General features: G+C 32.7%; 1 protein-coding gene across 1 annotated transcript; it reads left to right on the forward strand.

The window, feature by feature from the left end:
- The first annotated feature begins 3,096 nt into the window (after positions 1 to 3,096).
- Positions 3,097 to 13,881, forward strand: LOC134836686 (tyrosine-protein kinase receptor). The gene is made up of 13 exons (XM_063851869.1): positions 3,097 to 3,309; positions 5,442 to 6,491; positions 8,508 to 9,888; positions 9,949 to 10,108; positions 10,169 to 10,316; positions 10,372 to 10,512; positions 11,052 to 11,363; positions 11,420 to 11,699; positions 11,762 to 11,869; positions 11,928 to 12,138; positions 12,202 to 12,487; positions 12,550 to 13,380; positions 13,441 to 13,881. Exons 2-13 carry the CDS (start codon positions 6,000 to 6,002, stop codon positions 13,816 to 13,818), a joined length of 4,728 nt encoding a protein of 1,575 aa, XP_063707939.1. The 5' UTR covers positions 3,097 to 3,309; positions 5,442 to 5,999; the 3' UTR covers positions 13,819 to 13,881.
- The last annotated feature ends 252 nt before the right edge of the window (positions 13,882 to 14,133 follow it).

Genomic DNA, 14,133 nt, shown 5'->3' on the forward strand with positions numbered 1-14,133 from the left:
GTACACATCTAACTAACTGAAATAATATAAATCTTTCTAAAAGTAAAATTATTATTATATATATTGATGATGAAAAAAATTATAATTCATTCCAAAAAAATACTGTAACAAAAATATATAATCAAAATCTCGTAAAAATATACATCATAGTAAATATAAAATTTTTTTTGACCAATTTTTTTTTTAATTGAACCTTAAATTATATGCACTAACCGGTACTTATATAACATAATAATAAATAATTATTTTTTTAAAATTTGTATTCGAAAAATGAAATAATAATCAGAAATATACAAAAATAGTAGCATTTAAACATATACCTAAACAATCTCATATCTTTGCGGTTATGGTTAACTTATTATAAAAAAAACGTAGACGAAGCAGTGTTCAGTATTAAAGAAAATTTAAAAAAAAATGTAAAGTTTAAAAATTAATTTGTTTTGTGTCTCATGACCAACTAAAGTTTTTTTTTGTTTGGCTTCTCTAATTTTTTTTTAGTTGGTTAAATTTTTATTTGTAAATGCTAGTCGTGTAATTTTAAAATAAAGTTTCAAGTAGAACATATATAATGTGAAAAATTAGTATTACTCCGAAATTTAATCATGAAAAAAGGCTGAAACTGAACTCTGACTTGAAATTAAAACAAAAAATTATATCAAGAAAACCACACAGAGTCCCACAATATCAAAAAACTTAACTGAAATTAAATCAAAATATCAAAAAAATGATTCAACGAAGTGCTATTATATCGTGTAAATTTTAAGATCTTAAAAAATGCCTTCTTTTTCCTAGAAGTAAACAGAACAAAACAAAAGAAAAAACTTTGTAGGAACAAATAATCAGTACTATTTGCTAATTTAATGGTTCTATAAAGTTTAAACTGAAAATCAAGGTGCCATAAAAAATGTGTTTCCAATTATAAATGTCCGTTTTTTTCTGTTTATATTCATTTTTTAATAAAAATTTTTGGACTGAAGTTTAAATTTTTGAAAAAAAAAACTATACACAAGTAGAAAAAAAATATCAACGAGTATAATCGATGTAGCAAGCCTTATTTTACAAAAGGTATCAAAAAATGGAACGCACACAAAAAAATGTTCACTATGTCGCATCATAGTCGTCGTCAATTTAGAGTTTTCCATAATAAATGTATAAAAAAAGTGTATAAGTTGCACATTCAGCCTTATTTTTATAAACATTTTTGGGTAACTTACATAAATACGGACTAAGTAATTGTAATGAAATAAATAATAATAACTTAATATTGTATAAGTGGGAGCCTAAAAAACTAGAAATAACGTATTTATGATAAAAAAAAATAAATCCATCAAGAATACTGTCAAGAACGTTATATACAACAACAGCTGCTTCGTTTATTTGGATCAAAAGAATCTTTATTATTAATAATATTTGTATTACTACAGTTAATCATCAAGTTATAATCAAAAGAGAAACCAGAAATAGTAAAAAAAAATCTGAAAAACGGTGAAAATTAATTACTTGAAAAATATCAATAAAGTATAAATATTGTAAAAAGTAAATTTGACGTGTTTTATTCTTGCTATTTTCAAAAAATTTCCTAAAATTAAAAAAAAATTATTTTAGAAAAAATCTTACGATTATCAAAAATTTATAGATTTTTCAAACTTAACGATACTTTTCTTTTATTCTTCTCTTTCTCTAATTCTTTTATTTTTTTTGCCTAAAAATGATAATTCTCAGTAAAAATTATTTTATTTAAATAAATAATTACAAATTTAATTAAAAAATTAAATAAAATAATTTTTAATTTTATTTTATTCAAAATCAAAAGCTATTTTTATTATTTTTTAAATTGACTTTTATTATTGGACAGATTAGACTTTTATTGTCAAAAATAAATGCAAAAAGCTTTAAATTAATTAATTAAAATAATTAAATTAATATTAATTAATTATTTTTTTTTAAATTTTTAAAATAAAATAAAATAATTAGGTAATTTACAATTTTATTTTTTTTTTAAGTTTAAATTTTTTTAAAACTTTTTTCTCGACCAAATATTCAAAATTTAAGAATTTTCATTAATTCGACATTAATTTTTTTCTAAATAAACAACAAACATGATTAATTTTTCATTAAAAAGAAGAGTTTTTAGTATAAAATTCAAATAAATTTGTATCCGTTCAACAGACGAAGCAAATGCAAATTCTCTAAAACAAAAAGGAAATAAAGTGCAAAGTATTCATGTCGCAAAAAACGACAAAATGCATCAAAACTTCAATTTGTTTCCTATAAATGACTCAAAAACTTGCAAAAAATCACTTTTTTCACGCAAACTACACACAAAAAATCTAAACATATGTGCATTTAGCATGTTTTCGTGGTTCCGTCTTTTTTTTCTCGTCATCTCTCTCTCCGGTTGTCTCTCCGCTGATTTATTATTTTGTTTATATGTGACATTTTGCCAGATTCGATACACGCTAAAATACGATGCCGATGAATGAATGTTGACGAAAGCAGACCGATTGAAGGTTGCGAGTTAAAAATAAAAGCAAGTCATAATAGTTAGAGAATAATAAAAACAGATTTCCAAGAATCTCGCATTTTCAAACGAAAAAAAAATAACATAAAATTATTTATGGAGTACTTTTAGAGTTTAATGTGTTCCGCATTTGATTATTGTTTGTTATTTAATACAAAAATTGAAGCTCACGTGCTCTCTTTTTCCTTAATGAACTCTAATTTTGTACTCGAACGGACGTGAATCCGAGACACATATGTGCGATCTTCATAAAGAGATTCAAAAAATTTTATGAATTAAATATTTTTTTTCTTCACTACTTGATGTGTAGGTGTTACGACTCTCACAACGAGCACGAAGACGACGCGATCGCCGATAAAAAGAAAAACAAAATTTCAGCAGAGAGCAAACATTTTAACAAACACGAAAAAGTAATGTATGTGCATTTTGAAAGAAAGAACGAACAACACGTGAAAATACATGCCAACACAGACGACGGAGACTAAATAAAAATGTAAAACAAGAGCAAGAAGAGCATCTTGTGTGTAAATAAAATTTTAAAATTGAGATTAGTTGATGGAAATACTCGACGAAGTAAAGATCGCGTGTGTTCTTTCAGTCGATCGACGAAGAGACATCATCATTATTAAAGCGCGAATAGCAAATAATAAAAAAAAAATAATAGATTCTGTAGAAAAAAAGTGCAACTAAAATAGATTGTCACTGTCAAAGTGCATATCCGGTCGCAATTATTTAGAATTTCGCGTAGGATGTAATTGTCGCGTCGTTTTTTGATTTTTTAATAAATTGTTAGTAATTTTTTATGAATTTCACCTGTTCACTTGTTAGGGGTTCGCGAAATTTTTATTTTTTTTTTGTTCAACTTGAAAACGATTTTTATGATTATTTAGCTAAAATTTAGAAGTTTATGCGAAAAAAAAACGAATTTCATAAAATGATTTTTAGAAAAATAGCAAAAAATAATTTTCGAGGTTTCTCCGACAAAGGCGAGACCCCGAAACATACTTTCGTGAAAGAAAAAAAATGAAAACAGTTGAAAAAAATCAAAAAATTTTGATTAGAATTAAATTGTCGAGAAATGTGTTTAACTTATTGATTTATTGGTTTTTCTGCAAAAAAAAATTTTTTTTCAAAAATTTTTATTTGTTTTTAAAAGTTTTTAATTTTTTTTTCAAAAATTTTTATTTTTTTTTTTCAAAAAAAATTTTTTTCTTAAATTTTAAACATTTTTTTTCAAAAAAATTAAAGTAAAAGTCACTTCATTGTGATTTTTAAGCCAAATTAATTGATTTAATTTACAAACTTTGAACTTTTTTCGAAAAATGATAAACTTTCCTAATTTTTTCTCAAATTTTTGTCAAATTACCGAATATTAAATGATTTTTGACTAAAATTTTCATTAAAAGTCCATTAAGTTAAAATATTAATAAAAATTTACTCAAATTCAAATTTTTAAATTCTTAAGTCACGAGTTTTTCAGCACTTTTTTGAAATTTTTAACCATATTTTATAGAAAATTAATTTTTTTTAGCCAAATAATCATAAAAATTATTAAAAAAAAATTAAAAATTTGAGAATCCCTAACATTCATTCATTAAAATTATAAATTTTTGTTTTGTTCATCTTATTCGATGGAGACGACCGGTTATTTTCCCTAAATTTTAATTTAACCGAAAATTTTACGGTGCCCAACTGCCGTTCGTCTCGTTCATATTGGATGTGTGCCATGACTTTTGGACGTCGATGTCGGTGTCGAACGGGAGAAGAGACTCAACACGAAAAATCTTGGGCAAAAAACAACCGTAACGTACCTACAATAACAACAATTTGTAGTACGTGCGGCATTCATGTCGTCGTCGTCGTCGTTGTCGTCTGCCTGTGAGTTTACGGTGCGCATGACACTCTCGTATGCGTTTAATTTAGCAGCATCCCGCAATGTCGCTCGTGTTCTTCTCTCGAACTGTAAAAGAAAAATCTTTTTTCCATACGCGTTCTGTGGCCGCGCTGTACGACGTGTATGGGAATTTTCGGATTGCAGAATAAAGGAGATGAAAATTTCACTACGTGCAGCCATTTTCGCCAATTACTCTCGTGAAAATTGCCCCGAAAAATACAAAAAACTAACGAAAAATTGACAATTGTGTGATTTTTATCAATTTTATAGTGTAATTGTTTTAGACATAGTGTTATTTTTATAAGATTTGAATGCTTTAAATGTTAAAAGTGTAGCAAAAGGAAACTTAGGAAGTAGCTCCGCTGAAAAAATACAACAAGTACAGGATTTTTCTTTTCAATACAAACACACATACGCATACGTGGTACATTTTCTGTCCCCGAAAATTCTGAAAAAATCGGCGAAACAACGCATTTAACGCGAAAACAGATGAAAAATCGCGAGTGATAATGGACAAGATCAAAAATCATTAGCACGACGACGACAGAGACAATACAAACGATATTACGCCAGATTTTTTCCTCCGTGTGCGTGCGTAGATTTTCTGGCAACACACACTCCAACATCCGAAAAAGACGAATTTGCTGCGTCAATATTGTGTTTTGTACATTTTTGTGCCATTAGTGCTCTATCTAGGTGTTTAAAACCCCTTATTTAGCGTCAAAAGTGTCAAACTAACGTTTTAAGCTCCCTTTTCACACGAAAAAAAACTTAAAAGACGGAAAAACAGAAGGTTGTGTTAGCGAAAAAAAATGTCTATAGTGTAGCTCAATAAAAAAATTAATCTTAAAAAGACCTAAAAACTTAAGAAAAAGCAAAAAAAAGTCAGTTTCATGACTTTTTTTCGGATGTTGTGCATGCAAAAATTCCAAAGGTCATGCTCATGTTCAGTGCATCGTATTTAAGTTGAACGAAGAAAAAAAAGAAGAAAAATCTGTTCTCTACACCTTTTTTTATTATTATCAGTATTGACACATAAACATACGTCGACGAACGTAGAAAAGTGAGGCAAAAAGAAGAAGAAGAAGGAAAAGTGAAAATGTTCGTATGTTACAACAAAAATATACCTACACACTGCTTTATCATAAGACGAAGAAGAATTCAATTTGTGTATAATACATAAGCATACCAAGCCATATAATATATAGTATAGTTGTGGAAGGATCAAAAATGTCCGTCAATTTATGTACTATGTGCTGGTAAATAGATGCAGTGCGAGAAAAAACTCAAAATTTAACTTGTGGCGCAATTTTCCGTCACAACTTACTGACTAAAAACCCATAAAAAAGTAAAAATTTATGAAAAACTTACTAAAATCTATGAAAAAAATGGATACTCCATAGTGAATAGTGACTAAAAACATGAAACTGCTTCTTTCCTATATCATCAGCACTTCTTTTGTAGTGTAATCTTGCGAAAAAAATACAAAAAAAAATTAAATTAGTAAATAAGTGCATCACAGAACACTTAAATGATAGAAAAAAGTTAGAAAAACTTACTTAGTGTAAATTCCCCATCAGCAAAATGTCGCCCAAAATTGGAATTTTCGTATTATTGTCCGCGGTGTTGGTGCATACCGTGCACTCGCAACGTCCCATTGTGAATTCGTCGACGCTGGCACCGGCATCGCCCTCAACGCCGCACCACCAACAACCGCACAGCATCGAGTATCGCAATGAGATGCGACGTCCTCCATCTCCGCCGAAGCTCGGCAACAACACGGAACCCATGAATCGACGCATTGGCGGCAACAAGTTCTCCGAGCTGCGAGACTTTAACTCAAAATACACGAAAGATAATCGTTTTGGGAGAAATGCGTCGGTGCATGCCGCAAACGGGCTGATAAAAAGTGGCTTGCCCGTCAATGGAAAGGGTCGCGGGCAAAATTCCATGGACATTATCAAGAATTTGATCAAGTATAATCCCATTCAGGGCGATAATGTGCCCAATTTGCCATCCGATCCGCAACGCACCAAATATAATCCGTTCGATTATGTGAAAAATGCGACATGGCAGGTGAGTTCTCTTTAATTTTTATCGCAAGAGTGAAGAAAATTGATAAGATTTCCTGAAAGTATTTCCGTCAAGTGTTCCGATTAAGTGAGACCGACACGGAATGACGACGACACGAAAAAAAAATAGAGAAACACGATAACCGAATGATATTCAAAACGATTCACACACAGGAGATTGGCGATATTACATAAATGTTTTCTGGAAGCAACGAGAGAAAATCATTTTCTATTAAGTAGTTCGTCTTCGTTCTACCTGCCAGAAGAAGATAAAATTTGATTTCCTGTGTGTTTGGTTAAGAAAGTGTCTGGCAATTTTTACCTTAAAAATTTGTCACCCACGACAACTTTCGACAGTTCGATCGATAAAATCTTCATTAAATATTTATTCGGGTCATACTAGTTGCAGCATCATTGTTCTATTTTTCCCAAAAACATAGAAAAAAAATCATTTAATGATGTTTGTCCGAAATTCCTGTGACCTTTAAACTTTTCCGCACAAACACACGTGGCTCGTTGTTGAAGCATAAATTCTCATTTTCATCGCCCTTTCCTGTATTTATTTACGAAAAAATAATGGTTACAACGGGAAAAAAAGCACGCATGCAAGTCGTGTGGGCTCAGACTTTGATATGTGTGGTCTGAGTTACATAACTTGCGGAAAATTTCACTCGTGACTTTTCTTCGTCGTCGCAACATAATTTATGCTACATAACTTTAACTTTTGACATTTTAAAATTTATTTCACCTGTTGGTCCGTAGAAGTAGATACATACGTGCGGCGAAGCACAGAGTGGGTGAAAATTGTATTTTTTTTTTCGTGTAATGCGTGGAGATATCTTATTTACAAAATTGAATAAGATGACATTTTTTTAACGTAAATGGATCAAAAAATAATTTGACAAGTGATCGGAGGGAATTTTTTTCACATTTTTTAAGGATTTAAATATTTTTCTTGAGAGAATAGGAAGTGTTTTTATTTTTAACTGAGGTTTAAGAATTTTTTTTAAATAATTAAAATTTAGGGACTAAAAAAATTGAATAATTTTGAATTCAGCTAATTATAGGGAATATAATTCAAATATTTTAAATAAAATAATCAATTAATTTTAAAAATATCAATTTAAAATATAAAGTATTAAATTTAAATTTTTAAATAATTATTTTTTTTAAATATATCAATTTAATTTTTCATTAAAAATTTCTTAAATTTTTGTTTAAAAGCTTTAAATTGGAATCATTAAAATTAGAAAAAAAGATTTTCATTAAAAAATTTAAATTCAATAAAAAAATAATTTTATATATTTTGTTTTAAGGGAAATCAATTTAAAATATTAAGCCCAATATAATTTCACATAAATTATTTTAAAATATTTCAATGAGATTTTTAATAAAAAAAAATAAATCATTCTAAACGTATTTTAGCAATTTTAAAGGGATTTTTCTAAATTTATTTAAAAATTTAAGTCAGAATTATAAATTTTTAGAATTTTTTTAATAAAGATTTTTTTTTAATTCTTCAAATCTTTTAAATCTGCATTTAAAACTTTTAAATTGGATTCCCTCTAAATTAAAAAAATAAATATTTTTTTAGCATTTTTTAAAAGTTCTTTACTTACATGTGAAAATTTTTCAAAATATTTTTTAAAGATTTTTTTAAATTTTAAAGAAACGGGGTTTTTTTAAAACCTCATTTCTTTAAATACCGTTTTTTCATATTCTTAAAAATATTTCAATTTTTTTTTAGGATTAAAAAAGTTTCATTTATTTTTTTTTTTTTTTAATTTTCAGAAAATTAGTTGAATTGCTCTAAAATCAAATTTAAAGATACATTAAAATGTTTTTTTTCTAAAAAAAAATGTTTACATTAAAAACATGTTTTTCAAAAAAATTAATTTGACCTTTTAACAAAAAATTTTCTGAAAAATTGAAATTTTGAGTGAAATCGATTTTGAATATCATTCGTGTTTTCATCGTCAGTAAAATCCTTAACTAATATTTTTTTCTTTTCCAATTTCAGTACAACAACTACCACCCGCAAACCGACCCAACCGAATGGGATCTAATGTTGGGTGTCACATGCGATTTCGAGTCGCCATGCAAATGGAAATACGATCAAACAATCGAAGATGGCTTCACAGTCGTATCTGGCATCAATTTAACCGAATCCAATCGCACCGGCATGAAACCCGGTCCCAAAGTGGATGGACAAAACAACGCTCTCGGTCACTTTTTGCATCTCGGCATCACTCAAGACACTCCCCAACTGAGTCTAACATCTCCCGTTTTCAGTACGACGCGAGACGAGTGCTACCTCGAGGTGTTGCTGCACGAAAGCGAAATGAGTTACGGCAGCGTAAAAATCGTAATTGTACCGCAAGACACGCCGCAAAGTAGTTGGGTGCCCGCCGAAATTGCCGGCGACAATTTAAACCGATGGCAGTTGCATACCTTCAAAATTGGTCGCGTCTCGAAGGATTTCCAGATTGAGTTGGAAGTCTTCCCGAACGGCAGAAATTGGACAAATAAACAAACGCGAGGTCACATCAGCATCGACAATTTGCGTCTCGTGCGATGTTTCCCCGAAGGCGCTCACACCGGCAAATGCAGTCCGCAACAAGTGCATTGCACGGCGAAAAATGTGCCAGTTTGCATTCGCTCGGATCGCATTTGCGACATTGACGTGGATTGCGATCAGCACGAAGACGAGTTGCAAAATTGTGACAAAATGCCGTTTGGAAGTCGTTGCGATTTTGAGCAAAATTGGTGCGGATGGCAAAATACGGGCAAAGCGATGATGGAATGGAGTCGACATTCGGGTCCGACACCCACAGACAAAACGGGTCCCAATTTCGATCACACTTTTGAGCATAACGACACGTACGAAGGACACTTTTTGTATGTCAACATGAATCAACATGCGAACGACTCGGAGAAAAAGAGCAATATGGGATTTGCGAGCAACGCAGTCATAAATTCGCAAATTTTTAATCCGCCGCCGCGCGTACATGCGAACGCCACATCGCCGTATCGCAATTCGTGCATGGTGCGTTTTTATGTGCATCAATTTGGACCGAATCCGGGAAGCATCAACTTGTCCATTGTCGAGATGAAGGACAAGGAAAACATTACGACAACGCTTTGGTGGAGCACAAAAAATATTGGGGAATCGTGGAAACGTGCTGAACAATTATTACCGAACGTAACGTCGAGATATTACTTTCAGTTTGAAGCGAGAATGGGAATGAGAATTTTCTCGGATGTCGCAATTGACGATTTTTCACTCAGTCCAGAATGTTTCGGCCTAAATATACCGGAAGAACACCTGAATGACTATAATTATTGGGATCCGCACTTTGACAAGTATAAAGAACCGCACAAAGATTTCGAGGAAACAAAATGTAAGAAAAATATTTTCATGAAAAAATCATAATTTTAACTTTTTATAATTTTTTCCGTAGATTATGAGTTGGGAACGTGCGGAGCAAAAGGAAGATACGGTCCGACACCCAATGATTGCACCAAATCCTACAACGGGACAGATGTTAAAGTTGCTGTTTCAACAAAAGCTCCCTTCAACGGTACCCAAAAGTGGATTGTGCCGAATGAGGGATATTACACGTGAGATTTTTCATTATTTTTCAGTGAATTTAGGTTAAAACTCGTCAAATTTACTTGCAGAATCATCGTTAAAGGAGCAGGAGGAGGCTTGGGATCTGCTGGCGTGGGATCTTCTCGCGGCGCTTCCGTCATGTCTGTTATGGAACTTCATAAAAATGAAGAAATTAATGTTCTCGTTGGGCAAAGTGGTGAACATGCTTGTATAAAGGTAATTTTTTGCACTTGTTGAATGTCGGATTGTTATAAAAAAATTGTTTTTGTAGACAATGGGTCAACGAGATGAAGTTTGTGAAGAAAGACATCAAGCTCAAAATAAAAACATCAAGTCGAAGGTCTCTCAGGTACGAGAGATGCATATTGAAGACGGCGCTGGAGGAGGCGGAGGTGCTTCTTACGTCTTTTTGGTAAGAATTTCATTAGTAAAGTAAAATTTTAGTTTAGTAAAACTTACTTTGAATTTTTTCTATTTTGCTCAAATTAAAAATTTTAAAATCCAATGAGGCAAAATAATTAAAAAATTGTAAAAATTTGATTTTTTTCTGGATTTTTTTTACTTTTCAAGATTTTTTGTTATTTTAGTGCCAAAGTGAATTTTTTGACATTTAATTTTTTTCTCTTAAAATATTTTTCACAGAATTATTGAAATAATTTTTCAAAATTTTCTAAAATTATTTTCACGATTTTTTTAAATTTAATTTTAAATGCGTTGAAAGTTATTTTAAATTAGTAAATCTGATTATCTTAAGATCTGAAGAACGACAAAAATATTTATAAACGAGCAAAATTTGATTTAATTTTGTCATTTTATCAAAAATTATTTAAATTTTTTTTTAGTTAATTCCCCATTCAGAAAAACTTTAGACAAAAAATTTAAAATAAATTTAGATCAACTGAATTTTAATTTTTGAGCAAATATTAATAATTTTTTTTCTCAATTTAACAGTTCAATAGCGCTAGAAAGCCTGTGCCGTTACTTGTTGCTGCAGGCGGCGGTGGCTTAGGCATCGGGCGTTTCAATGACGACTTCCAGCATGGTCGAGAAGAAGAAGTTGAAGACGAGCATCGTACCGGAAGCATCATCTCAATGGATGACAAAGCTGCAGGCCCTGGCGGCGGATGGCAAGACGGTGACGAACCATTGCTCAATACAACAGGATTATCTTTACTCTCGGGCGCCATTGGAGGATTGGCATGTTATCAACGTGGTTATCATGGATTTGGCGGCTTCGGAGGAGGCGGCGGAGGATGCAGCAAAGTAAGTTTTTTAAAATAAATTTTCTTAAAGAAAAATTAAATGAATAATTTTTTTAGGGCGGCGGCGGCGGAGGTTATTCCGGCGGAGATACAATGTTCAACTCGTCAAACGGGCAAGGAGGAACTTCTTACTTGTCGTCGAGCAGAAAACATCACACATGGTTCAATATCGAATCAGCTGCCAATAGCGGGGACGGTTCAGTCACGATAATTCCCGCTATCGAGGGATGCGGTTGTGATTACCGATGCGTAGCTTTAGACGAATACCGAGCCAATGTAACATGTATCTGCCCCCCAGGATGGCAAATTAGTCCATATAATCAAACGTCATGTGAAAGTAAGTTTTTTTTTGCATTTCAACGGATTTTTTGATGAATTTAATTTTTAATCCTTTTGCAGTTATTGAAACCTTACATGATCCTGCTTCCATGACATACTACATAACTGGTTTAATTGTTGTCGCAGTATTTTTGGTAATAGCACTTGGAGCTTTAATCTTTATATTATGTAAGTTTTTGCTTTTTAACTCCGATTTCGTGCCTTTTTTAATGACATTTTTCCGTAGATAACCGATATCAACGTAAAAAACAAGCAGAACTACGACACAAAATGCTTTTGGAGCAAGACTTGCAACTAAGTCGTCTCCGAAACACTCCAGATAGCATAACTTCCCCGTCAGTCAATATCGACTACGGTTGCGACGGCATCCTGAACAATGGAAATGTGGAAGTTCAAAGCTTGCCACAAGTTGCGAGAGAAAGTCTCAAATTAGTAAAGTGAGTTTGTGTGATTTTTTCAGTTAAAATTCAGGAAAAATATATTTTTTAAAATTTTTTCAGAGCCCTTGGTCAAGGCGCATTCGGCGAAGTGTATCAGGGATTGTATCGTCATCGGGATGGCGATGCTGTGGAAATGCCCGTTGCAGTGAAAACCCTTCCAGAAATGTCAACGGGACAGTCAGAGTCTGACTTCCTCATGGAAGCTGCCATTATGGCAAAATTCAACCATCCTAACATTGTCCATTTGATTGGTGTCTGTTTTGATAGGCACCCGCGCTTTATTGTGTTGGAATTGCTCGCCGGCGGCGATTTGAAAAACTTTTTGCGTGAAGGAAGGAACAAACCTGTGAGTTTTTTTTTACAAACACGTGTCTGTCTCAAATTAAATATTTTTTTTTTGCTTTTTAGGAACGCCCATCACCTTTGACAATGAAAGATTTGGTATTTTGTGCACTTGATGTTGCCAAAGGTTGTCGGTATTTGGAGAGTAAACGCTTTATTCATCGCGATATTGCCGCGAGAAATTGCCTGCTGAGCAGTAAAGGTCCCGGAAGGGTCGTCAAAATCGCGGATTTCGGTATGGCGCGTGACATTTATCGTTCCGACTATTATCGCAAAGGCGGCAAAGCGATGCTTCCGATCAAATGGATGCCCCCGGAGGCATTCTTAGATGGCATTTTCACATCAAAAACCGATGTGTGGTCCTTCGGTGTCTTGCTGTGGGAAGTTTTCAGTTTAGGCCTAATGCCGTACACGGGATTGCCGAATCGCGATGTGATGCAACTCGTGATGGGCGGCGGACGTCTCGATGCTCCCTTGGGTTGTTCTCCAACCATTTACCGCATCATGGCAGATTGTTGGAATCCAACGGCTGAGCTGAGACCCTCATTTTCGAATTTACTTGAACGCCTGACGGCATGTTCGCAAGATGCGGAAATTATGAATGCGCCGCTCCCGAGTTTCTTCAGACCGCAGTCCAATGAACGCGATACCACGATAATGAGACCGCCGGGACACGACGATTTTTGTCTGCCAGTGCACAATTCAGACTACCTGATTCCGATTTCGGCACCCAAGAGCGCAGTTGAACGTCTATTAACTGAAGCCACGGGTGTCACGTTGCCCGATACGATGACGACGATGAGTGCTCCGCTCAACACAAAATCGTGGGAAACGTCGTTCTCGATGGCGAATGGAAAACCCCTCGGCAGCGATAAGATGCTGCAAAAGGAATCATCGGTAATTTAAAAATTTCTGCAAAATTGTACAAAATCAACAACAAATTTTTTTTTCACACAGACCGAGAAGCTAATAAGCTTAGACACGCCACAACAAACACCAACATCCGTTCAACCGCCACCAATGAATTTCACGCCTTTATCAGCTTTAAATAACAATGATGCAGATCCGTCATCAATTCAAGCGCAACAACAACAACAACAACCGATTACGCTGGATCCCGCAATGTTGAACAAACAGACGGCAGCGAATGCAGTGAATGGCGGCGCACCGTACACCAACGTAAAGATGATGAATGCCAATAATCTGTCCGAGTTACAAGACAAACTTTGCTCAAACAATACAGCAAACAATAAGCAAACACCGTTTACCATCCAAGGTTTCAACGATAGATACAATATTGCTCCAAACGAAAATCATTCAGAGATAAGTTGTTAAGTTACGAACACAAATTTAATTATTTTATCATGATTGTAAGTCAAGCACATGAAATTAGTGAAAACTAATTAGACGTAGTCACTCTCTTGTTTCTGCAAAACACTGCAACTCTACTACTACTGAAAAAATTTCAGTAAAAAATAATTATTTTCAAAAGTATTACTAAAAAAAATGGTAAAAACTATACATTAAATTAATACAAAAGACTGATTTAAAACAAAATACTTAACTTTAAACAAATTATTATATTTTATTACAAAAATATTATTTTTCATTGACTATATATGATTAATTTTTAACTAAACTACATTAGAA

Source organism: Culicoides brevitarsis, chromosome 1 (genome assembly GCF_036172545.1).
Source record: "Culicoides brevitarsis isolate CSIRO-B50_1 chromosome 1, AGI_CSIRO_Cbre_v1, whole genome shotgun sequence".
Classification (NCBI taxonomy): Eukaryota; Metazoa; Arthropoda; class Insecta; order Diptera; family Ceratopogonidae; genus Culicoides; species Culicoides brevitarsis.

What these genes read in the sequence shown, in the direction of transcription:
- LOC134836686 (XM_063851869.1), top strand. Translation starts at nt 6,000, where the DNA reads ATGTCGCCCAAAATTGGAATTTTCGTATTATTGTCCGCGGTGTTGGTG. An exon ending in GTGAACATGCTTGTATAAAG is followed by an intron (nt 10,317 to 10,371) that starts GTAATTTTTTGC and finishes TTGTTTTTGTAG; the next exon opens with ACAATGGGTCAACGAGATGA. An exon ending in GAAAGTCTCAAATTAGTAAA is followed by an intron (nt 12,139 to 12,201) that starts GTGAGTTTGTGT and finishes AAATTTTTTCAG; the next exon opens with AGCCCTTGGTCAAGGCGCAT.